Below are 26,849 nucleotides of genomic sequence, written 5' to 3' on the forward strand. Positions count from 1 at the left end.
CCACAGCGCTGGCGTGCTGGACAAGGGCAAAGCCCGGGCCCGTCTGCGCCTGGAGGAGGCTGGGCCACCCCTCTAATGCTTGCCACCTAGCCATCGTCTGTTTGCGGTAGCTGAAAGATCTGGTTGAGATGGAGGGGGGGAGGGGGAGGAGCCTTGAGCGACGGTAACCCCTGGGGTAACTATAGTCATCCTCAATTCATTCTTAACTAAAGCCACTAATGCAATTTCTATAGAAATTGCTATAGCAGAGCGAATGCTCTCCCTGGGGGATGCAGCTTGTGTTTCTTTTGTAGGCCTAAGGGCGTGATTCCCACTCACAAGTCTAATGTTGATCCTTGAATACTGGGCATGGGTGTTTCAGATGCTGGTAGAACGTTCTTAATGGTTCTGTTGCCTCAATGGTTAATGCCACGGAAATCATTATGGATAATGCCATACCAATTCCTTCCTCTCTTACAATGAAGTCTACCGTTATACCGCCGGCAAGCGATAAGAGGAAAAAAGGTCCATGTAAAGAGCCAGCCCCCTCAAAAACAAACAGGCATTTGCAATGCAATACGTCTCGCCTTTGCATAAGTTTGAGCTATTGGCATTGGAAATGACAATGCCTTTTATGTGTTTTGAAAACCTGCAAGCGGTGCGTAAACACGCACTTTGTACTTGTAGTCTTTGCTTACGAGAAGCAAGGCTGGCAGTAAAAGAGGCGCAGTTACTGCCAGCCTTGCTTCTCGTAAGCAACGACTATAAGTACAAAGTGCGTGTGTACGCACCACTTAAGCAAAGGGAACAGAAGGCTAGAAGATACAGTATTGGCTAGAAGAGCGCAAAGGGAAGATCAGGATAAGAAGAAGGATGAAGAGGTGACTGGAGCAGAGGTAAATGGAAGCAGGGAACAGATGTGATCAGAGGGAAGAGAAAACTTTTAGAGATAACACAGAAAGCAGGAAATAGAGGATGGAAAATTGAAGATCAGAAGTAGAGAAAATGGAAGAAAGAATAAGGAAGATTAAATAAATGTTTAGGAAAGAGGGGAGAGGAAGCAACTGAAACAGATTGAAGATGAAAAACATTTTTAGAAAATAAGTGAAGAAAACAGATGAAGTAGAAGGGACATGAAATATAATGCTGAAAAAAAGGGGGGTAGCGAAGGAAATACGCTAATGAAAGAAGGGAGGGAAGCAGAAACAAGGCTGACAGTCTTTTACTGCCAGCCTTGATTCTCGTAAGCAAAGACTATACATTCAAAGTGCATGTTTATGCACCGATTGCAGGTTTTAAAAACAGATTAATAAAAGGCATTGTCATTTACAATGCCAATAGCTCCAACTCTCGCAAATGCGAGACCTATTGTATTGCAAATGCTTGTCCTCTTTGCCTTCCACACATACATTTAATTATCAACTTCTTTTTTGCTGTTTTTGTTTATTTTAGAGAGGTGTCAATAAAACCAAATTACATGTACAAAAATGCATCTGCATTATGTTCCTAATCATGAGAACAAGTGAGCAGCAGGGTGACAATGATGTACCCATGGTAACACAGATTGTCATCTCAGCTTTGTGCAGACAGTAATGGTTGTGGGTCAAAATTATCATCATTCAGGTGGCCTTGTTCACAAAGCTGTGTCCTTTGTTCCATGGCAGCAGCAGAAATGCTGACTTGCAAAGTTGTAGTGGGACATATCTACCTTTTTGCACACCAATACCATGCCTTCCGCCCATCTGAATACCTCGAACAAGGAAGGTCCAAGAACTGCTAAAGGAGACTGAGCAAAGCAACAAAAAAAAAGCAGCGGCGGCTCCTCCGTTGGGGGGGAGGAGCGTCGCCCCACTTAAACTCCCCCCAGCCTCCGAGATGAAAAATAAAATGGTTGCTTATTTCCACTTTATTTATTATCCCGAACAGAGTGTCAGGATGGGGGGAGGGGCTGCTGCTGAGTGACAGAATCAGGGAGGAGGGTGGGCTCGTTATGCATTTTTTTCAAAGTGCGCATGTCTCTTCGGCCGGCTGTGTTGCGATAGGCAGCCAGACATGCGCAATTTGAAACCTCTAACCCAGCTGTCCTAAGACATCTGGGTTATAGTAAGTGCAGGCTTCCAGGGCGCTGTAAAACACCAAGTGAAGCCACTCTCACCAATCGTGGCGCTGCTCTCACACCATGAGAGCAGCGGCAGGATTGGTCAAGTGAGTTCCTGCATCCAGTTCCTGTGGGCGCTGGAGAAAGAAGAGCTTAGCAGCTGAGGACGTTGTACAGTAAATCTTTTTAATAAAATTTTGCAAGCGCTTCCGCTAGCCCCGGTAGATACCGGCCACCACTGAAAAACTGTTCTTCCGTTTTCACCATGACATTCGGAAACTTGCATTTTCTAGATTAATTACTGCTGCTCTTGTATTTGGATGTGAAAATCTATGATGCAATAGGATATCTCCCCTCATCCTTGGAAGAAGACTCCTGGATGTTTGTTCTGTGTTTTCCCATAAATATTCATATCCAGTGGATAGAAGGACCCTGCTCTGTGATCACACTGGAGGTCTCTCAAGGCAGCCTGATAGGGTTGCAGGTCACCAGAACACCAAGAACAATCCCAGCACATTGCGGTCTATAGACCGGCTTTACCGTTATTAGTATTTATTTCCACTCAAGTGAAGAATCAATTCCTTACAAATCCCAATGGTTTATTCTAATGTATGGTTCCTTCATAGCTACAAACTTTTGTGAACCTTATAGGTTTGCTATGCTTCATTATTTTAACCCATATAGTTTGGCACCATAAAAACTTCAACATTACAAGAAGCTGCTGGCATCCTTTGAGTCACGTAAGCCTCATTTACATCATTTGGCCCTCAAAGTCTAGAATAAATTGATGTCTGTCCATCTCCATGTCACACTAATAAAAAGGCAACATGAGATTCTTTTTAGAGACCCCCATCTCTATCCTTATGTTTTACACAAGGATAGGACGCGGGTTACAGTGTGAATTGGTCCCAAGAGGGGGGCCGAACATGGAACAAATAGTGAACTGAACCCTTTGTAGAACATTTCACAATCCAGGGCTCATTTTCACAAAATGGTTGATTAAAAGGCATGTCACATAATTAATAGCTCAAACACCACCAAAAATGCAAGTACTGACACACATTCACAAACTCAATTATATTTGTTATGACACAACTGAATCATTGTGATCACCATTTATTTAACCTATTTAAAGATCTTTTAGAGTCCATTAACATAATCAAAAACAAATTCACATATTTTTATATATACAGCGCAAACATAGCCAAAAAAGCATACAAGTGCATAGTCATAATAATCCATGTAAAACACAAACACAATCACATATGTACAAAACAACAAAATATAATATAACTCTCCGAGAAGTATTGTGCACAGATTCTGACTTTTTTGTTTGCTTTTTAGGAGCTTGATATATATTCATCTTGTTACACCATTGATAGCTCCTAACTCAGTGTGCTATAGCCAGGCAGTGCCTGTACAGGACTCAGGGATAATTTACTGCTCTTATAGCATTAAACACGCTAGCATCACTGAGCTCCGGTACTAATTATTTATAATGCAGTTGATTGGTGAAACTACTGCCGACACGTTTCAAACCCTTTTCTCTTTGTGGGTTCCTTATGATCAAGGGTCCTGAAATGATTTGCTGAAAGGTATGTAGGGCTGATTCTGAGCTTTTTTAGCCTGCCTGCATGGTAGAGTTTGCCATACACTAGTCAAAGGGTGGTGTCATTCTTCAATATATGCAAAATTTGCTAGTTGAAAATGACTATAGGAACTCTGAAACAAAAAAATAATGTCTTCACTCCTTCTAAGTCTAAAACATGTTTTTTGAAAGCACAAATCTAAAAAATGAGTAAGCAGTGAGACAGCACTTGGTATCCTTGAGTTAATAAGCATTAGATGCTAACCCCACCCACAATTCAGCAATTTTCTGTGCATTCTTGCCCCATAGAATGCAATGGAAGAAGTACGCATGACAGAAACTGTAACTCAGACAGTGGGATCTCAGCAGGTGCCAGGCTTTTTGATAGAAAGGATTATGAGGACCTTGAAATGATAATATACCTTTCTTGGTTTCTGCTTACAAGTGCCAATCTCAAAAAGAGGCTGAATGCATCAAAAGTGTGAGTACAGTGCGGCCCGAAGGATAAAAGGCATATATAAATTGCTGTGATTTAACAAAATGGCTTTTTAAATAAACGCAATGAAAATTGACAAAAATAATAAAAAAAGGTAAAACAAGTTGACCGAACTACTTGATCTACCACATCAGAAACGTCATAATGTAAAGTCAATATCACAGTGTAACCACTGAAGCTGAGTGTAGCAAGACACTAACAAGGATTTGCGTTTGCGCCTGAACTTAGGAGACGTTCCAGCTGTCCGTGCTGCAGTGGACGGCAAAGTGGTCTGTGAAAGCGTTGGCCGTCCATGGCCGTTGTGCATGGCCATTGTGCATGGTCACCCAGCAGGCAAGAAGAATGTTCTAACCACAGAACAAGAATCTGATGGGGTTGGGCACTGCTGATAGGCTACTCCCAAGCAATCAGAATTACTGGAATAGTAGGTAGTTTACTCAGTTCTGATTGGCTGACCTAAATCAATCAGACCGAGCCTCTATGGTGAGATTAATCTGAGTGGCAGTAGAAGGAACAGTCAATCAATCAATCAGGATTTATAAAGCGCAGCTAATCACCCGCAAGGGTATCCAGGCACTTGCAGGCCCTGGAGGCTCATTCGAGCAGCCAGGTCCGATATGTATTGGCCTGGCCTGCATATCCTGTTTTGTTTGAGCCCACAATCTCACAGCGGCTTCTTAATGTGGCTTTTCAATCAAATTTATGAAACGGCTGAGTTGCCTAGTGATTCACCTCAACATGCTGTCGGCAAAGAAATTAGCCCGCCCCTAGTTTTGCCATAAAGTAATGGGACTGTCTGTCCATGCGGTGAGCTCTTGAGCAGAACAAATTACATAGTCCGACAGCTATTTACTAGTTATTTTGAGGCGGTAGGGATGTATTTTAACGTCCTGGATCAAAGCTGATCCATTTTGCACTCCAGTAGAGCGGAGTTATGTTGCTGTGGGGAGATTTGTGTATTTTTCCCAGGTGTATAACGAAGATGTATTTTACCAGTAACCAGAAAGCGATCACTGTTACCAGCTTTGATGTAATGATTGAACATCCCATACCACGGGTTTCTTTGATCAATTTTTCCTTATGATTGATCAATTGGCTTGGACTTACAAGAAGCACAGCGGTGGTGCTGCCTATTACTGAAAGCTCAATTTATGAAAAGACAGGTCGCAAAAGTGTTTGCAAGTTATGCACAGATTTTTCAATACGACTAACCCTGGGCGTAGTTCACGAAGGAGCACTACGCGGAGCTACGCAAAGTGCACTTCGCGAGCTACGCGTAGCACTTCGCGAACTGCGTAGTACCCTGTTTGCACTGTGCAAGATGTCGTTTTCAATGATTGCACAGTGCGGACAAGCAACCGGCACTGTGCAATCATTGAAAACGGCATCTTGCACAGTGCGAGCTGTAGTTTTCTGCTGCTCGAGTAGATTTTTACTCGAGCAGCAGCTTTCTCAACGCGGACTGGTAGTTTCTCGTCGCAAGCGGTCGCGAGCATACACGACCACTCGCAATGAGAAACATGACCTCCCCGCGTTGAGAATCTAGCCGGGAGGTTTATTTTCCACGGTCGCGATCGCCAACTTGATGTTGCTGATCGCGAACGATTTAAAAGTCTCGCCGGGATGTCATTTTGCTCTCTCGCGGTCGCCAACTTGATGTTGAGGACCGCGAGCAAGCAAAAAATTACCGCTGCACTACGCAACACTACGCTACGCGTGTTTGCACTGTGCTACGTGCAATTCGCGTAGTACGAAGTAACGCAAACTTCGCAAACTACGCGAGCGTAGCGTAGTGCTTTGCCCAGGCTTAAATACGGCCCATGTATTTATAGAGCGCATCGCAAAATCTCGAGCCATGGGGCGGGGGGTTGCTGCACGACTTACCTAATGAATAGTGAATTAGCAGGTCTCTTTTTGCGGCCCCATGTGATAGGCTACAAGCACAGGGAAGGTGGCCTGCATGAAACAGCTGACCACCATTCCCAATTGTATTTCCACAATTGAGATATTTATTTTTTTAAAGCAGCCCATGACACCTAAAGAAACTGGTGCTGTGTGTTGTTTTTTTATTTTTGTATTTTTTAACTCCTGTTTGGGAACACAGGAGGCAGCTTTCATTTAGTGAATGTGTTACCAACTTTTTGAGGAGTTACTAACTGTTTCATAGTTTCCAACAAACCATTGAAAAATAGCATTCTGATCACCAGTTTGGAGGGGATGCCCCTTTTGCGTCCCTTCCTAATTTTGATCTGGGTCAGTAAACCATTTCGTGATTTGGAAATTGGTTTTTTTCTGAGTCGTTAAATGGGTTTAGTAAAAAGAAAAAAATTATTTTGTGATCACAAAAACTGTGTTTTGAAATCATTGGGGTAATCACCCCAAAATGACTTTGTAGATCTGGCCCTTAATCTCCAACTGGGTGGTCATGATTACTTATGACCTGATTAAGGGTTTGGTGGTAACCGATAAAACTTCCAAAATCTGGAGGAAACTGAATAACTGAGTTGAATTTTCCATAAGAACTTCCATTTCTATACCATATCCATGGCAGGGCAAATGAAACCGGTGGATCCTTCTCTGTATTTACTTTCCTCTAAAAATTGGAAGATTTTTATCTACCACCAAACTCTAAATCAAGACCTTAATATCTTCATATGTAATTACATTATGTCTAACAGCCACACTAAAAACACAGTTACTTCCCTAGAATGAGTGTGGTTTGCTCCTTAGTTCTGCTGTGATGAGCTGTATATTTCCCAAAACGCAACTTAAAAAAACATTGGCAAAGCTAAGAGGGCTGACAATGGCAGTCAGCCTTTTGGCTTTGTAAATGCATATTGTTTGTTTCATGGTTTTTAAAAACTTTATTTTGGGCAAAGCTGTCGGGCACTCATCAGTTAAAAAAAAAGAAAATACATTGAGTAAAAGCAAAAATATTTTTGGGGTCTCAAAAGTCACTCATTCTGATAGTAGTCCCTGGGACTTGGGGGAACTACTTTGTGTGCTTCTTGTGAAAGAGCAGAATGCTGTCAATCATAGTGAAGATAGCCGGTGGCTGTAGTGGGCTGACCAATTACCCCATGCTGTGTACTGTAGGTGGTGGAAGAAAAACGTGAATGACACAATAACAGACCAATGGATGAAGGGTAAAATCCTTACAAGTAAATATATTATAAATGTTATGTTAGCAAAATCAAAAGGTCTTGGCTTTGCCAGACCTAAAAAACAAATCACCCACAAACAGGATCCCCGCTTGAATTTCAGTCCATGGCCCTTATAATCATCCTGTGGTTTGTGCATCATGCATTTGTGATCATCACATATAATAATTATAATAATAAAACAGAGTTTTATAGAGCGCGAACAGCTACCTCACGCGGAGGTGTCCCGGCGCTAGACACAGGCAGAGAGCCAAATATCGAAATTCAAGTCATTAGCGGGGTTGGGTAAAGAGCCAAGTTTTCAGCATTATTTTAAAACGGGGTTCAGAGGGGGCTTGTTGAAGCTCAAGGGGGAGTGAGTTCCAAAGCCTCGCTACATTGGCCGAGAACGTTCTACCGCCCAGACAAGCCTTTTTTATTCGAGGAACAGCTAATTGGGTCCGGCAGTTGGAACGAAGAGAGCGGGACTGTGAGTATCTTGGCAGCCGATCCCTCAGATATATTGGACACGAGCCAAACAAGGATCTGAAGGCTAATGTAAGTGCCTTGAATTTGATCCTGTGGGCCACTGGTAACCAATGAAGTGATCGAAGATCCGGAGAGACAGGGTGCTTGAATGGGATATGCATTAACAGCCTCGCAGCCGCATTCTGGACCACTTGCAAACGTTGGATTAAGTATTTGGGCAGACCCAGGAGCAAACCATTCGCATAATCCAATCTAGATGTAACTGTCGCTTGGATTACCGTTTTACGGCAGTTCACCGGAAGGAGTCGCAGAATTTTGCGAAGATTCCTAAGTTTTCCCAGACAGCATCCCATCAGCTGTTGTGTGTGCGAGACAAAGGACAAATTGTTGTCCCAACGCACCCCCAGATTTTTTGCCGAGGGACTAGGTGAAGGGGCCGGGCCCATTGCCAACGGCCACCAGAGCTCAGAGGGGGGCGGGGTGCCTTTACCAAAGAAGAGCACCTCCGTTTTATCAGCATTGAGCTTTAGTTTATCAGTGTTCATCCAACGCGCCACATCAAGAAGACAGCCTTTGAAACTTGACAGGGCTGCCTCAGACGCCTCTGCATATGGAAACACAAGCTGAGTGTCGTCGGCATAGGATACTGCCTTAACCCCCCAGTTACCAATAAGCGTGAAGAGTGGGGCCATATAAATATTGAATAAAAGTGGACTGAGCGCCGAGCCCTGAGGTACACCGCAGCATAACGGCTTGGGAGTGGAAAAAACAGTCCCTAGGACCACCTTCTGGGTTCTCTGGGACAAGTAAGAGTGAAGCCAGTCCAGTGTAGGCCCACTTCTGCCAATCGCATCATCAGCCTTGCGTGGTCGACAGTGTCAAAAGCTGCCGAAAGATCCAGGAGCACCAGCAGTGCTGAGTCTCCCGAATCCAACGACCATCTTATTGACTCTGCCACCTCAATCAGGGCTGTTTCGGTACTAAAGCCGGGTCTAAAGCCCGACTGAGTCTCATGTAGGATCTTATTGTCCTCTATATATTTACTGAGCTGCCGCTGGATAACTTTCTCCAGCATCTTGCCCGGGGCAGCCAGTAGGGAGATAGGACGAAGGTTGCTAAGATCCTTAGGATCCCCATTAGGCTTTTTCTTTAGTGGGAGGAGGGTAGCATGTTTCCATATATCTGGGAAAACCCCTGAGGCAATGGAAGTGTTCCAAACATGTTGCAAAGAGGGGGCCACAAAAACCGCCATTGTACACCACAATTTGGGGGGGCAAGGGTCGTCCGGCGAACCAGATTTGCAGCACCTTAATTCCTTCATGACCGCGGACAGAGTTATTGGTTGAAAACAGACTAATGGTCCGCTTGTCAGCTCTTTAACAGACTGATCTGTTTTCACCGTGGTTACCTCTGGGCCGAATGAGTCGTATACACGCTGAATTTTTTGATCAAAGAAGTCCGAGATTTGATTACAAAGGATGGCCGAAGGCGGTATCTCCCTTTCAATGCATCTAGGTTTGAAGAATGACTGAACCACCTTGAAGACTTCTTTGCTGGAGTGTTCTGCCTGTTGAATAGAAACTGCAAAAAACTGTTTTTTTGCTTTCCTGACAGCCTTTTGAAATTTATGGGAGGCCACCTTATATTGTGTCCTTTCCAGGGATCCATAGTTTATCCTCCACAGCCTCTCTAACCGTCTCTAACATATGTGCTCAATTCACTCAAATCCATCACTTGACTGGAAAACCTTGGACTGGGCACACAACTGGGTGCCAGCCTTTTAGATACAGAAGAGCATGTCATACTTTTCATGCCCCTTTGATGCCGTTTACAAGGTATGTGACTGGTGCTGCAAACAAGCACAAGTTGCTTTAGCATCTCACAAATTGTAGACGGGCGGGGGGGGGCATGAGGGACCAGCAGAAAATAGGTGGTTGCGGAAGGATGAAGTAATGAGGGTTGGAGGAATGAGAAACAGTCAATGACACTGAGCTTACAGTCTGCTACTAAATGTGCATTATTTTTTACCAGCTCTGCCCCAAACAAATGAATTGACGGAAAAAATGCTATAGTAGGGCTGTTCTGACTTATTTTCTTGATCACCGAATATGTTTGAAGGTAGCTTAAGGGGTAAATGCACTGGTCTTAGACATCTGTATATCTCTAGTTACAGGCCATAACTTGCGCAGCATTGCTTCTAACCTACAGGTCACAGGCTCAGATCCTAATAGGATAGTTTAGGGCATTTGTTGCAAACCTCTTTGTTTGAGGTACCTCACATGCTGCATTTCAGGCATAATAGCACAGTGGGTTTAGCGGCCATTGCAAACATCTGTATGTAACCTGCAATCAGGGTCGGCTTTAGGGCTGGTAGCGTCCAGTGCAACAATCTTTGTTGTCAACCCCCTCCCAAAACCTCTTTCTCCATGAATTCCCTCACTACCACGCTCCATCAGTGCCCCTCATCTCTCCATGGCCCCTGTTGTACATGCATCTCATTTGTTTTATAGCGCTACTCATACCAGTATAGTGTGTCAGAGGACTTTACATCACACACACATTTAGAGCCAATGAATCATACGTGTGTAAATTAGTCCATAGGCAATGAATACTACAACAAGAGCTTTTGGTCTGGAGAAGCACAAACTCAGGATTTAAAACACACCACAGTGATTGGCTTTACCCTTATTAGCAACATTAAAATAATGAAAGACTGGAGGGGAAAAAAAAACTTTTATAACTTATATAATGCAGCTCTCACTTAATGGGCGCCACAGACTGGTCCACTTTAAATTCCTCAACCGGGTTTATCATACCCCGGAGCGATTACACCGCTTTGGTCTACGCGACAGCCCCCAGTGTGATAGATGCGGAGAGCCTACAGCTGATTTTCTGCATGTGGCCTGGACCTGCCCGGGGATTGCGCACTTCTGGGGTGATATATTCTTGGAGATTAATCGCGTTACGGACATGTCTCTGTCCCCTGACCCGCTCCTAGCTCTACTAGGCTATTCACAACCACTCCCCAAGAAACATAGACGCCTTGTTGATATGGCACTGCTACTCGCAAAGAGATGTGTAGCGGTCTGTTGGCTTCGTGGCCCAACGCCGACTTTGACTCAGTGGACTAGAGATATGCTTTACTGTTGTACACAAACCGAAAATTATAGCGAATTATTGCCGCCCCGTAACAGGCCTAAAAACTTTTGGGCCCTATATGTTGCCCGGAAACCGCCTCCTGCTATTTCTGAGCAGGGAGAGGATACATCCCCGTCGGGGGCTACTTCCAACTCTTAGGATCTGACAGGACTGTACAACCTATGTTACGTACTGCTCGCCCTTGCCCACTCCCTCTTTCTCCATTACACGGCGATACACAGGTTAGGGTGCTACGGCTTGTTTAGTTGTTGGGACCGATCTTTTGTTTTCATTCTAAATCCTCTTTACCTATTATTGCTTGACTTATTCTATGACATGTGTTTTGTATATATGTATAGGATTTGCTGCAGGAGGCTGTTTATGTTTGGACTGTGTCTATGCTTTTATTATTGTTTGTAATGCTTGCTAATTTTCTATTGAAAATTTAATAAAAATATTAATAAAAAAAAAAACTTGTATAATGCAGCTTGAATGCAGCTGTCTAATGAACGTTCATAGCTCAATGTGCTATATTAGAGTTGCAATTTATGAACTGGAAAACGATCTCTGTGACAAAAGCAGTAACCTACTGAGCTAGCCACAGAAAATACAGTACGGTGATTTACGTTGTACACCTTCATTGCCGCAGGCATATTAACACTGTGCTACTTTAGCATGAGTAGAAACTGCCACAAGACAAAACTCTCTCCAGCAGGAACATTAGTCACCAGTTATCTTGACATTTTTATTGTTGCCTCGAAAACTGCAGGACACTTAAGGAACTCTGCAGCAGGTGCTTTTAAAATCTGTGTTATTTCTAAACAGGGTGCCCCCCCGAATTCTGCGCCAGGTGCGGCTGCACCGGTCGCACAGCTATAGAGCCGGCCCTGCCTGCAATGAAAAACTTGGAGGTTTTAAGTAAATTCTGTCATCCATCTAGGATTCGTAGAATGGTCATTATTTAAACAGTACTTAACATCTGTTGTTAAGTTCCAAGAAGGAATAGTGACCTATACAAATGGTCATTTTTAGTGTCACTGCACACATATCAATGTAAAGCTTGCTCACTTACAGACCTTAAGAAAAAAAAAAAGACACCTTCTTATGTAAGTTTACTTTGTGGCCAAAGTGTAAAGTGTCCCGCAAAGGGCCCTATACACAAACTTACATTTTCGTGTGTAGACTCATAGTAAATTTACTTTAACCCCCTTGGAGTAACTTTTACTGCTTTTCACTACTTCCCATTTCCACATGTAAAATCAGTCCAAAGAGCAGACTTTAGTTTTCCCACCCCTGACCGGAGACCTTATCAGTTTCTTATAATTAGCGCACCCGGTTTTATGGTATTTTTTTTTTTCTTTTACATTTGTCTGTATTTATCTTTATTTATTTTAGGGCCATTTTATTGGTATTTATCCATATTTATTTTATGTTTTGAGATTTAATGGAGTTGCAAAATGGTATCTTTCCATGTTTATTTAGCTGATAAACATGCACTCCTTCTTTGATGCCTGTCGTGCTTTAGAAAATTATACAGCCAAATATAACAAAACACTACAGCGACAGGTAAATATTGCCATTATATACAAATATATGTTAACATAGTCCTGTATGAAAAGGAATCATGCCCTATTTTTACATCCCCATGGTGTCTATCTGCTTAGCAGTTGGTCTGGAGTTCATTAAGGACAACAAAGAGTCACTCACAGGAAGCACAATTTCCTGTAGTTTCACCTGTTTAAAATAAATAAAGACTGGAAATAGATTGTTTTCTGTCTGTATTTATCTGTAAAAATCAGTAAAAACTAACAACTGAAAGCCTTACTTATAATGCCCCATGACATTAAGGATCTGAGCACCCTCTGCACGTGATTGGATGCAGCGAGGAGTCCTTCTATACTATGGGATTCTTTCTACTCTCACTTACATTGAGGCAACATTGTTGGTATTGCAGCAATATTTATTTCTAGCCAAACAAACCCACGCAAATAAAGCGTGTAACGTGTTGCAAGTCCCGTCTGTATGCTCTTTGGAGTCTCCTTCACTCACTTCCTCTTTGGTCTGATCCTTGTTTCTGCATTTTCCTTCCTCTGCTTCTTTTCTCAGCTTGCATTTGCACCTTATATTCCTTTCTGTCCTCAGGGTTGTGATTCATTGGTTAACTCTGTTGCGTTTTGTGTTGCGGCGTGATCCTGGTGACTCTTTCTTTTATATCTTTTTAATGGTGTTCTGGTACACACCTGGCTCCTTGTCAATCTGTCCCCCTTACCATCAGCAATCTCCTTCTCGCTGCAAAGATCTGCTTATGAAGCGCTTTCCTCTCCACAAAGACATCTCCATAAGGTCGAAGGCTCATTTCTACAAGTAGCCAGACCTAACCAGCTGCTTTTGAGTGCCACTCCATTATGTGCCCGTCTCTGGAGGCAAGAGGCCTCTCACCGCGCACTCAACTCTTGATTCCCTCCTGTTGTTTCCTCTCTTTCTGCAGAACGAGTCCCGAAACATTGAGATGCTGGCCGCGGCCTGCGCTGTCGGGGTTGGCTGTTGCTTTGCCGCTCCTATTGGAGGTAGAAATATTATTATTATTTGTCGTTGCTATTTTTGTTGTTGTTATTGCTATTATTAGTGTTGTTGCTATTTTTGTTGTTGTTATTGCTATTATTAGTTTATTTTGTTATTAATATTTTAATTATTGTTCTTTTTTCAATATTGTTGATATTTTTGTTGCTGTTATTTTTATTCTTATTGATTCTATTGTATATGTCACTATTGTTATTTTTATACCTAGGGTTTACTCTTATTATTGTAATGTTTATGTATTACAGTTAATGTGGCACTATTAATGTAATATTATATTGTAAATAATGAATGGAGAGAAACTATAGGGAACAAAATTCATAGGTAGCTGTACAGTTTTTCCTTTCCCTACATTATATTTTTTTTGCTGGAGTTCCACCGTGTTTCACCTTTTTTTGGTTGAGTTTCATGACCTAATCCAAAAAGGCTGGGTGGCAAATCTAGTCCCCCTTAGGCCTTAGACTCCTCTTTGTTGTGAGGGGTACCTAGGATACTGGTGTGCTGTGAGGGGTATAGTGGAGACCATATGTTAACCGCTAAACACCCTGTTGAATCGAGAGGCACCCCTGAATTTCACACTTGTCCTATCTTGAAATGCAATTCTTTCATTTGCGGTTAATACCACGTAAATGAAGTCCTCTGGATCAAATGTTATGTCGCGTCTTTTTTAAAGTTCATGCACACCATTCTTGGTGCTGCATCACCAGACGATAACATGGGACTCTGCCTGCCTTCAATTGAACAGATAGGTTTTTACTCATTTCCTGAAGCAGCCCAGGTAGGACTCCATTCGCAGATTCAAGGGACGAGGGTTCCATCTTTTCACAGCCTCAGTGGAAAAAGAGAAGCCACCCAAAGCAAGTGTGTTACTTCGAGTTAGGACAAGAAGCCCCCGCTGGTTAGATCTTCAAGATCGACAAGCTTTATACCACATGAACTTAAATACCATAAAGTCAGGGAAGCCTTGGTAAATGATTCTATGGATGATAACCATCGCCTTTAAGACAGCCCTACTAGTCAGGGGCAACCGCTGCAAACATCTTAAAATTGGGGAGATGTGACGGCATCTGGGAACTTCTCAAATTGGACAGGCAGCTTTATATTGAATCGGGTGGCGGCATTTCAAGATTTTTTGGTGAGTCCGAATAATAGATTGCATCGCCATAGTGCAATTGAGACTGGATCGGGGCAATCATTACACGAACATGATTTCTTTTTTCACCTCAAACAAGAATGTGGGGAAGAGTATTTAACTAGGAGAAAAAAAAAGTACTCACAATCTTTGCTTCCTGAGTTTCAAACTATAGATTAGAGTCCGGATGAATGCCCAAATTATGAATTGCTAGTAAGTGGATGACCCATTCTGGGTGACCAGGAGAGGTTTTCTGGAGCCTTGGCTGTGCAAGTGGTAATATGTATCTCGGTTTTGGTCAGGAAATTTGTGCCATTAAATTTTCAGGCATCCGCCAGCGAACCAGAGACTTGCTGCCATAATGGAGTAGATCTGCATGCATATGAAATCTGACCCCAACTTCATCAAGAAGCCAGATGACACATGTAGATGTTGAACAAAGTTTGATCAATATTGACCCCTATGGGGTATCACACTTAGGGTATTTTAGATTTAAGTTTAAAGGGGGAAGCATGACCAAATGGTGCCACTCTTTCTGATAGGATGTCAGCCAACTAAGCACAGTACCAGTCACACCAGAATTATTGGGTTCGCTGGAGAGGATGGTATGGTCGATGGTATCAAAGGCCGTAGATAAGTCCAAAAGGACCAGGGGCCCCACAAGTCTAGAGTCTCTATCGGTCATCAGTGATTGAGTCCAAACCCTGTTCACTGCTTCCATCTGGGCAGAAAGCCACATTTGGATGAATCGAATATAGCATTTTCTTCCACACGTCTCCAAAGTTGCAAGAAGACTAGTTTCTTTAGGAGTGTGCCCAATAGGGTAAGAGGGGTTTGGGTCTAAAATGATTTATAGCCAAAAGACTCGAAGATGGCTTTTGTAGAAGTGGTTTGGCATCCGGGTTATAAATTTGTAGCTTTTTTAAATCTGGGTGAATGTTCACAACCATTATCTACACTACATTTGCAAAAAGTGATCACTAGCACTGGAATAAAAGCAAACATAAAAGCAGAATGCTGTCACCTTCACTGCACTTGTTGTTAGGGTTACCAGCAGATCAATGTGTAAACATCTTCCGATGTGGATGGAAGGTGGGGTGGCTGCTGCGCAGAGACAAGGAGACCCACCTCCTTCTCTTCCCCTCTTCTCCTTTGTCACCAGGATCTTTGTGAGGGGAACACACAAGGTTTCATGCCACAGGAGACTCCCAAGGAATGTATCTATTTGTTCTCACAGAGGTGCCTGGCCCCTACAGTGTTTTCTGGGAGCAGGGCAAGGCCTGCTGTCTGCACCATACTCCTATAAGGGTTTTGGTGTTCTACCCCAATATGTTCTGGAAGTTAGAGCTGTTGTTTGAACTCCAAGGATGCACCAGCTCTCTCTGGCACTGGGCTGCTCTTCAACAGCTGCAGGCTGGACATATAAGCAGGATTCCCCACTTCAGCAACTGGAAGTTCTACATCAGCTAAGACCTGCTAATATATCCTGTCCGCCAAAATATAAATCCCATTGTATTCTATGAGATTTATATTTCGGCGGACGGGATATCCATCACCGTTGGGATGAAGTAACCCATCCATTGAGCTCTATATTCGGCCCCTGTCAGCTGTGCTGCGGAAATTCTGCTGGCCTACCCTGCGTCTGACCTTGCCTGTGTGGAAGCCCTTAGCCAATCTAATGTGTCCAGAGACCATAGATGCTGCTATGGTGCATCAAGAAGTCCTCTACTGCTCACTAGACACCAGGTAAGGCCTGCCCAAGACCATCCACAAAGGAGCAGGTGAGCCGAATGGTGACTCCAGCTGATGAGCACACTATCTTCCTATGGCAGGTTGCTTGTTGATGTTATGGGGCCCACACTCGCCTTTCGCTGGGTCTAGCCAGCCATCTTCTAGTGAGTTCTAGTAACTTATCCTACAACAACATTAATAAGTAGATTTCTGTGGAATAATATACCTAACTGCTTCAGATGTACATCCTCCACCATAAGCCATTAGCTATAGTTGTATCCTTCTTTTTATGGTAATGCTAGGCTCTGTTGTGTTTCTTTATTTGAGTGCAAAGCCTTCCCTGTGCTGAAAAGAGGAGCACAGGGGAACCAAGCTGGACGACTGGAAAACTACAAGCATAGAAAGATTTTCAACATCTTATTAAAGACAGGGTAGTTTTCAATTTTCATACAATTATAAGCCAAATTATGCCACAATTGTGGCATCAAGTACTGGAGAACATTTCTGCTGATGTGTTCTATCTTTAGTCGAAGGTGTAATTGATGGGCTGGTTTTCAGATTTTCCGGGTGCAAGCTGCGTAGGTATGTACCTTTTCTTGCCTCAAAACAGAAAACACAGTGGGGCTTCTCAAATGCACTTAAAAGTGCTCTCTCTCTCCACCCTCAGATGACTGTTTCAGACTGTTAGAGTAGGAAGTTCTTGAAAGCATATGTGCATTTGTGTCACTCAGGTCTACCATGTTTACGGTTCTGTGACACTTTCGGAGTCCGGGCGCCTGGTTTCTGTCTGGGATTTTAGTATTGGTCTCTTGTCTTCTTCAAAGTGGATTCCCCATTCTCCAGAAGATTCAGCACGTCAACTGTATCCTAACAGCCTGGAGCAACCTTCCACAGTTGTGGACTCTGTTTGTGGATACCCTATCGGGTGATTAGCTGCGCTTTATAAATTCAGATTGATTGATTGTTTTCCAAAGGATCTCTTGCCACCTTCTTCACTTTTCACTCTGAATCCTCTTATAATTTGCTCTTAGGGACAGGGCTAGAAGCAGGGAATGGTCTTCCTGCTCATCAGTGATTGGTCGGTCAGCTATGAAGTCTACACCTGCTGCAAGGAAACATTAGTTATAGTTTGCGGTGGAAGACTCCATGCAAATCTCAGATATCACTCCTCTCATGGCCCCCGTTGCCAGGGATTCCAGGGGGTAATAATTAGTTCCATTCGACTAATGCCTTGGAGCACAGAAGGAGATTGGTGAATTTTATGGACTCTGAGACTTGAGATTTTTACTGTAGTTATCGAATCATATCTGTACACAAGACTTGTTGTGTGACATAATTTGCTGGCGTAGTTTAAGGGATGCATGAGCACCTGAAGGAAGGACATCCGGTGCTTGTTTATATAAATTCAGATTGTGAGATACCAGAACTTCTGTCCAACTGACTTTACTACTACTACTACTCCTATTTCTCCTCCTCTTTATTGTGTGGTTAATAAAAGCCTCTGCAAAAATATACAATGGATGTTCTAATAATTATTCATCATAAAAAAGTTTCTAAGAAGAATAAAATAGAATACCAATAATTTGTATCCATACTAGCAATTCAGTTCCACCTTTTTTGCATTGAACTAGTTGCTAATAATTTTGCTAAAATCACTTTAAAATAAAAAAAAACGCCACTGTGTGGTGGTGTTGCTTGTTTGCAGCAGAATGGTCTGATGTCATCATGGTAGTGAAGTAAGGATGGAATTATATGTATGTAATGAGGGAAGTCCATGAATGGCATTGAAGTGGAAGTTGGTACACAGAGGAAGTTGTTTTCTCTCTGTGCAGAGTTAAGTAAGAAAGGTGGTTACTTACCAAAGTGACGTTGCATCTTCACTGCAAAATTAGCGACAAACTCAACTCTATGGAGGACCCGGCGTGCAGTGCAGGATTTATCCGGAGGATTGACGGAGTTAAGAGTGTTTTTTTTGCCGGGATAGACAACCGTGAAGATTTGCTTAGAAGAATCGTAGGAGCTTGCTTCAGTTCAAAGGACTGTAGGTCTGCTTACAGTGAAGCGTACGGAGAGGCATCTCTGTCAAGATGGTACAGGGTGTTGTCTGCAGCACGGAGCAGCAGGATATGCCGTACGGCATCTATATTCCAAAGTGCCGTTGCATCTTCACTATATACTGGCCCGTTGCATGTCCGCTGGGTTGAAACATGGCTTTAATGCTGAAGAGCAGAATCTGATCTTTAATTGTCTGAATGATGGAAATAAAAGTATGATTTGTTCTTTCGTCCTGAGGCTGTGCTTGCAGCAAATTACATGGACCAGTGATTCCTTCCTGTAAGGACAAAAACGACATCTTGTAAGCGGGCGAGCCTATTTCCATAATTGCCTCATCTCACCCAGGTCAAATAGTCCAATTCTCAATCTCGCAAGATCACATTTCAATTTGAGTGATATTGCCTTCATCAAATAGGGTTGCCCTGAGTCTTGGACATAAGGATTCAGTTAAGTAGCGACGTGCTTAAAAGGGAGACGGCATATAGTGGCTTTAATAAGAAACCCGTTAAATTGCTCGCTAGTTGGTACGGGCTGCAACAATTTGATGGTAGAAGATATTTCATGGAGGACTTTTCCTAAGAGTATTTTGCAGTTGTTTCTGACTTTTATGCTTGGTTCTCACAGACAACATTGCCACAGTGCTCCTGGTCAGCTGGGCGCCATGTTTCCTTTACAGGCAGGGTCGTAGGAAGGGGGGTGCAGTGGGTGCGGGCCACCTCGGGTGTCATCACTGAGGGGGGTGAAAAAATTGCAAAAATATGTGTTTTAAACACATATTTTTGCCATTTTGTCAAGCCGGGGGTGACAAGAAGTTTCCGCACCGGGTACCACCTGACCTTGTTACCCCACCGTTTACAGGGTTTTGATTTCAAACCCTAAAGAATTCTAAAATGAACAAACTCCTTCGTTTGAACTACTAATGGACTTAACAGTAATGATTCAGAGATGTGTTCTAGTGGGTGATCTTTGGAGTTCAGAAGCTGGGGAGGTTCTAATCCCGGCTTCGGTGCTTGGCTAAAAATTGTGTTATTTTGAGCAAATCACTTAACCTGCCTTTGCCTATAATTGCAACTGTGGAACATAATGGTGTTGTAAAACTGTAGCATAGCACACTTGTGTAATTCAGTACTTCAAGATATTGTATTGACTCCCATCAACCATTAATGTACAGCGCTCCTTTGCCCTCGCGTTGGGTTAACGATAAATCATTGACCATATGGTATAAGCGACTGGGCCTATTAAGAATATATTACTGGCACTAGCTGTGTTTTTTTTCTGTTAATGCTACCAAATAGTTGTGAAGTTAATATTTCCCGTCACAATTGAACGGAACAGTCTTTGAGCCATCATCAAATCGATGAAAGATATTGGAACCAGTTTCAAAATATCTCTCGACCAATGCCCCGACATCGGAAATTCTCCCTGAAACCTGCCTCCGAGTTATCGATACAGACTGGAATCTGCAGATACTTTGAGTCCATATTCGAATTCTGTTCAGAAGGACAAGACGCGTAAAGTGCCAAATCTTCAATCAAATAATACATGTTTCTGTTATAGGCTCTAATAAGGCAATTCTATTTTACAGAAAGACCAGAAGGTGGTTGGTAAAAGTAGGAAGCTCTGTTTCCCTTCTGGTACCCAAACAGGATGATAAGCAGACAAGTGTGTAGTTCAGTCAGCATTCAATGACACAGAGCGAGTGTAAAAAATCAGCATCCGTGGGAAAGTTCTCCGTCAAAACAAGAGGAAGGACTCAAAGGATAAAAAAATCCTGTAGTGAAGAACATTTTCCAAGAATTCAGCTTGGTGCTCTGAGACCAACTAGCCTGTTCCGAGCTAATTTTATATTCAGTACTAAAAGGAAAACTACAAAAAAAAAAAAGCGCCAACTCCAACCTGAAGGCATGCCGCTAACTGATCAATAATTCATCCCCGCATAGCACATTCTCTATAAATTATGCAAACATAAAATAGCTGAGCTTAAATTTTAAGTTGCACCGCTCTTCCAATTCTCTGAAGAGCGGCAGGCGCTCTGGATCCCTTTTCGTTTCTCTCATTAGCGGCGCCAAGGAATGGGCCGGCTGGATGGACCTGACACTTCTTATGTGCGTCAAATTCTGTGTTTCAATGTTCCTTCCTGTGACCCAGTCCATGTTCTCCCCATGATCAATGGAATTTTAGATCTTACCCTAGGATCCCAAAAGCAAAGCGAGCTAGGTATCGCAGGCGGTGAGATCTTCATCTGTTTTCTAAATGATTTCTCCTGTAAAAGATTTCTCTGATTAAATCAGGTTATGTCTTTGCAACAGCATCATTGCAAGAACACCCTATGTTGTGTCACATTCATATTCATTTTCCCTCCAAAATATTCCCAAATCTTTCCTTGGACCTCTGAGCGAGTAGAAGTGTGCCATCTCTCAGTTCATTCATTTTATTATATTCAAAAGTGTGTGCTTCTGCTCTTCAGTGCATGTGTTTTCATTTTTAAAATGAAGGCTGCATTTCCCTCCCCCTCATCAGTAGTGGGTGCTCACAATTTTCTAGGTTTTCTTCTTGGCGGAGCATCGTCATCGAATCTAGCCCTAATCTGGGTGCACGTGCACCCTTCCTTTGCAAAGGATTTGCAGCCACCATATCAGCAGAGATGTGCAGTAATTGGGGATCTCTGGCTGAGACTTAAATTAGCATAATAAAATGGTGCTGACAACTACTGTGTATCATTAAATAATTTTCTTAAAATAGCAGTGTGCTCTCTGCCATTGCATAAACTTAAAGGTTGCTTCATTGGGCAAGCAAGGTTCAACCCATTGAATAACATGGTACCTTATTAGATTAATTTCCATAAAGATGCTCAGCTGTAAGTCTTATGAAAATGGTACAACTGAAGTAAGTTTTCTCATCCCTGGTTCTAGACAGAGCTGCACTCAAAGGCCTGAATGACAGATCCCTGTTTGAGCCACAGTGCATCCTTTTATTTGGTGTAACCAGTGCAGCCACAAACCAGCGCATAAACTGGAAACCGCGCATTCGTAAAAGGTGAATATTAAGTTTGAAGATGCTGGTCTGTGTTTTACTGTAGACTGACCATCCTACCTCCCTTTTAAGTGAGTTCAAGGAACCCGCTGCCAAAGGGAACCATATGGGACTGCTCCTGCCTGCAAGAAGATCCCTGGGACCCTCTTTACACCCGCTCAGTGGACTGCCGATGAGGGTGTTCTGGCTGTGCGCACAGTCAGGGTGCCTCCCTACAGGATTCTAACCTCTAGACCTCCACCTGTAATGTGACTCAGGAGCAGTGGTTAATTTGTGAGAGAAAAGAAGAAGTGCTGTGGCTCTCATCAGGAGGCAGCTTGCACCAGCCCATTGCTCCTATTAGTGTCGCCTGTAACAGAGCTAACTACTAACCATGAAACCCTACAAGTGGGGGAGAGGATGTGGCGTAACAGCCAGACCTGCCGACTTTGGAGCTGGGGAACCAGTTTAGTCTCGGCGTTGGCTCAACATCCTGTGTTTCTAGGCACATCACTTAATCACCCCGTGCTTCAAAAAATGAATGCATCCTTAACTGGTGCTCCTGAAAGGCGATCCAATACCTTTGGGTCGGAGCTATAAGCTTCTCTGTTGACGATTAAGTGCCGGTGCCGAGCACCGGAAACGACCGGCCCAAATTAAGTACTGCATAGGTGCAAAAGGTTCCCTCATTTGCATTGGGTATGGCAACCTACAAAAGCGGGAACACCCCTTTGTTATCGTGATGGTGCGATCTGTATTATAGAAAGGCCGTCCGAGCATCTGAGGATCCTTCTGTAATAACAAAGTGTCCATCAGCGTATAAAGTAGGCAGAAATGCCCATTGCACCCCTGGGACGCTTTGCATCAACTGGCCCAAGGTGAGTTACTGAATGTTAAGAAGTCATTTGGAAAAGTATATATGCAGCCATGAGGGACATGTCACGACTCACTACTGCTAGGTTCAAATGGCAGAGGGACAAGAAGCAGGGAGAGGCGGTGTTTAACACATGTGGTAAATACCTCCTATGCCGAGCTTTCAGCTTCAAAATGAGGCGTATCATACAGAATCGGTATTTAACACACAGAATTCTGCATGTTTTTTGCCTTTTTTATGGAATGTTTGCCTCCATAAGTTTCTTACATCCTCTGGCTGCTCCCCAGAAAATGTCATACAGCCTCCTTCATGAAACCATGTTGATGAGTCGAACAACATATCTGATCTCCTATAGGTTCTATGTTGATGTGACACTGAAGAGAAGCCAGAAGTGAACCCATAGGTGCCCTACCAGTCTTTTGCAAGAGGACTGAGCTGGCTGGGTGTAACTGTGGAAACAGAATTCATATATCATGTGACTGCACTCTTGCACTTGCCGTGTGTTTGTGTGTGTGTGTGTGTGTGTGTGTGTGTAAACACATATGTTCATGTTGTGATACCTGTATAGCACAGACCTAGCAGGAATGCAACAGAGCTCTGAAGAAAGGACTAGAGTATGGTTCAGATTGTTTGCAGTGAGAGAGGTAATGTGTGGTGCTACTGGATGGGTGTGTAATGCTCCTTGTTGAAGGTTGTGTCCCACACAAAGGGTCATGGATCCTGACTCTTGCTACACGTCTGAGCACCTTTGCAATTATTAGGGGGCACTGACTCCTGCAATCTTTGTCTGTGCAATGCTATAAATGTCCTGTGTTCCTAAGTCATCCTCTGCTGTCTGCACTTTTTCACGCTTCCCCAGGCGTCCTCTTCAGCATTGAGGTCACATCCACCTTTTTTGCTGTAAGGAATTATTGGCGTGGCTTCTTCGCAGCAACATTCAGCGCTTTTATCTTCCGCGTGCTGGCCGTGTGGAATCGCGATGAAGGTATACAGCTTTTTTAATGTCCATATATATATCACCAATTTTTAAGATTACTACTGGACATGGGATGTTGCAAATGATTGTAAAGAGAAGAGTGAATGTGAGGCAAGACGTCTAAGTGGGAGGAGGGGTTCTCCAGAGCAGGATTAGGTGACTTGAAGAATTGTGACTCAATGGAGAGGTCTAGCTTGGAAGAAGAACATCTAATAAGAGCGGGCAGTGGGAGAATCATTACCAAGTGTAAACAATATGATGGAGCATGAAAGGTAAGGATAATAGCCCGAGGGGTATGGCCAAGCAGCAGGAGAGTGAGTCTTGGGGTTTCTTAGTCTTAAAGGCATAAAGTGAGTCTTAAAGGCTTCAGTTGAAGGCGAAAGCCCTACGGTAGAGCCCTGAGAAGGGAATGGAGCATCTATGGGGAGAGGTCTGACTGGGAAGAAAGTGACTTAGTGTGGAAAGGCCTTTCAAGGGAAGGAACATTCTGACGGTGAGGCCTTATTGGATCCCTGAAGTGATTTTGCGTAGAGATAACGTAATGAGAAACGCGGCATGGGAGGGTAGAGTGGCATATGAAGGGAGAGCTCTGATGCTGAGCCCTGAGACAATCTGATGCCTCATAGCTGATTACATATTGTGTTGATAGAGGCCTCATGGCTCGAGACTGGGTGGGGGCGCACTGGGGTGCGTGAGAATTTTAATGGCATCTTTGCGATGATGGTGTAGTGAGAGTAGAAGCCATGCAGGGTAGCGTGTGTGAACGATCGAAGGCACCCATGAACAACAAGGGAGGGCAGAAGGACCAGTAGGAAATTTAAGAAGTGGTGAAATAGAAAGAGGACAGCAGCCTTTTCATGGTTGGTCTGGTTACCAGTAGTCATCCTCTGTCATACTTGGGTCTTGTGAAGCCTTCTCCGTAGACTGGTTCTCTCTGCCTGGTAACATTCCTCAAAGAACTACTCATTTTTCTTTCATTTGTCTTTCAGAAACCATTACAGCGTTATTCAAAACCCGCTTCCGCCTGGACTTCCCGTTTGACCTGCAGGAGTTACCCGCCTTTGCTGTGATTGGGTGAGGGGTATAGCTACTCTTGATGACCTCACCAGAGCATCACAACAAACTGATGATGAGCCACCACCAGAACACAGGAGAGTGCCTATGCGCGTGGGTCAATTCACCCTACAATGTAGAGCATAACGAGCCTTATCCAGCCATCGATCATACCCATGCATCAAGACTCATCAAGAAATAGAACAAATTTCTAAGTAAATTCACCCCAAAATATGAATCGGAGAATCACAAAACATAGGGCTCATATGACAATCCAGTTCACAGCTCAGGAAGATTGACCGTAGCTCAGCACCAGAACACTTGGGATTCTGAGTACACCCAAGACAATCACCCACAAAATACTGCTAGTAGCAGAGAACATAAAGACATACCACACTACATGAATAGGGGAGGAATTATCCCGGAACACAGTGAGGTCACAGGGCTGCCTAGATAAAGCACTTGAAAACACGTAGGGATCATAGGCACCCCCACTTCCAATGGCGGAGAAAATCTTTGCCTTTTGTTGTAAGACCTCCCCATTTCAAAATTCAATAGATGGGTTAGCTAGCATCATCGACTGCCAGACGTGGCCTAAAAGTAGCCAATCTACAACCAGACAAATATTATTAACTTCAAAACCCCTATCAGTAAATTAGGTTGGCTGCTAATATTACTACATTGCTTAAATTCATAGATCAATAAATAACAAGGCTCACACACCTAATTAAATAATCACAAAAAGGAAGATATACCAGATAGGAGTAGGTTATTTATACCACCAGGGATAATACTTCTAGTGTGCAGAATACAGACCTTACGTCTAACATTCCAATCGATGTCCCTGTCAGAAGAGCATATAGTATTGTGTGTGTTGGTGAAGACACCTGGACTTTCAAATTCACCTTAATAAATAATGATAAACCTTTCGATATTTTTCATTGCCATTATATATTCAGAAATCACTGTGAGTTATGGGAAAAGCAGAGAAACTGCAATACTTTTTTACTCTGCGTATGAATCATAACCATGGATGGATAAACATCTGTCGTCCTCGACAAGTAGTCCGTGTTGGAGTCCAGATGTAGGCCATATTGTGATTGATGCGTATTTTTGTGTTGGAATAACATTTCCAACCAGTATCCCTGCACATAAATCCAGGTATTACAAATGAATCCACACAAAATAAGGAACAGGAAATGACTGGGCAGACCCGTTTGTTGGGTTGAATTGCATGCCCCGCCCCGTGATATAAAAGAGGATCTGATGAGAGTCAGGGACCGCATTTTTCAGCCAATAAATTGGGTCCTGTATTCCCATACCCGGAAAATCTGGGTGCAGGAATACCAGATTAGTTATAATTGAGTGAAGTGGTATCCGGGACCACGTATACTGCTCCATCCAAGTTGCATTTAGAGCCGTTTTGTGTACACGTGTTGGCCTATTGTAAAGTGTGAGAGGGCACTCTGGCCGCCTGTCTTTTCTCAAGCCACACAGAATCAAATAGCTGAAAGAAAGAGTTATTTCAAGGTCATTTAGTATGCCTGGTCAATTTTTCGGCGAATGTCTTGATCACATCACATAATTCTTTCTTTTACTCAGGCAAAGATTTAGGACCACCTAGCATTCTGACCTCATAGTTTAGGGGAGATTTGGGTACAGAAAATAAGGAATATCTGTAAAACTAGGCAATCCAGACCCAGGATTGAATGATAATTGAAGAATTGCTAGACATGCAGCCCCTGTATGCAAGGGAAGTCGACTACCCACACAGAACAACAAGGGAATTCACAACATCCAGTAACTTAGTATTGGTCTAGTATTGATTACTAACCAGTCCCCACCTACATGTCCACGACCACCAGACTTTCCAGCTCCAAACTAGAAGGGAAACCCAAACCCTTTAGAAAATCTAGCACTAGAATAGATAATCCACTCTGATTCACTCGGTAATCCAGCAGTAGATACCAGGGGAGGATCTGGTTCTATACTAACAAATAACGGTTCAACAACCAGAGGGTCTGAGGGAAAATTTTAAAGACCACACAGGGTTTGTTCCCCCAAAAAACAGAATAAGAAACAGTATGAAACCCGGGGGTCTGTAAAGAGTTTGGAAAGTGTGAAAACCAGTATATCAGCATACAATCAAAAATGTGCAAAAAATCTGGAAGTGAAACGCCACCTAAATAAGTAAATGGGCATATCCCTTTAAAGGACGAAATCCCTCACTCACAAAAGGTGACATTCTTCATCATTTGGGATTCTCCATCCCAGAGGAAACACCTAGTTCCTCTGGGGGCTACAACTCCCTCACTGTGAGGGAGGAGCTCAGGAATGTTTTGATAATTAAGATGTTAGGATATACTAAATCCACAAATGTAAAGCTAATGGTATGAGTGAGAGCGCAGCGCAAAGAAAATATTATAGTAAGTGCAAGTGAAGTTGAAGTTAAAACTAGCTCAAGTACGTGAGACACAACTTTATTCGTAATACGTGCTTGGCTAGAGTTAA

At 43.2% G+C, this 26,849-nt stretch overlaps 1 protein-coding gene across 2 annotated transcripts in view; it reads left to right on the forward strand.

Moving 5' to 3' along the window:
* The window catches only part of CLCN2 (chloride voltage-gated channel 2), a 580,205-nt gene that overhangs the window by 347,508 nt on the left and 205,848 nt on the right, over nucleotides 1-26,849 (forward strand). For both annotated transcript variants that reach the window (XM_085635528.1, XM_085635529.1), the window contains exons 7-9: nucleotides 13,417-13,495; nucleotides 23,169-23,294; nucleotides 24,275-24,359. In XM_085635528.1, coding sequence (XP_085491654.1) covers nucleotides 13,417-13,495; nucleotides 23,169-23,294; nucleotides 24,275-24,359 — 290 coding nt within the window. The remainder of the gene's footprint in view (nucleotides 1-13,416; nucleotides 13,496-23,168; nucleotides 23,295-24,274; nucleotides 24,360-26,849) is intronic.

The sequence above is a fragment of the Triturus cristatus genome, chromosome 11 (genome assembly GCF_964204655.1).
Source record: "Triturus cristatus chromosome 11, aTriCri1.1, whole genome shotgun sequence".
Taxonomy (NCBI): domain Eukaryota; kingdom Metazoa; phylum Chordata; class Amphibia; order Caudata; family Salamandridae; genus Triturus; species Triturus cristatus.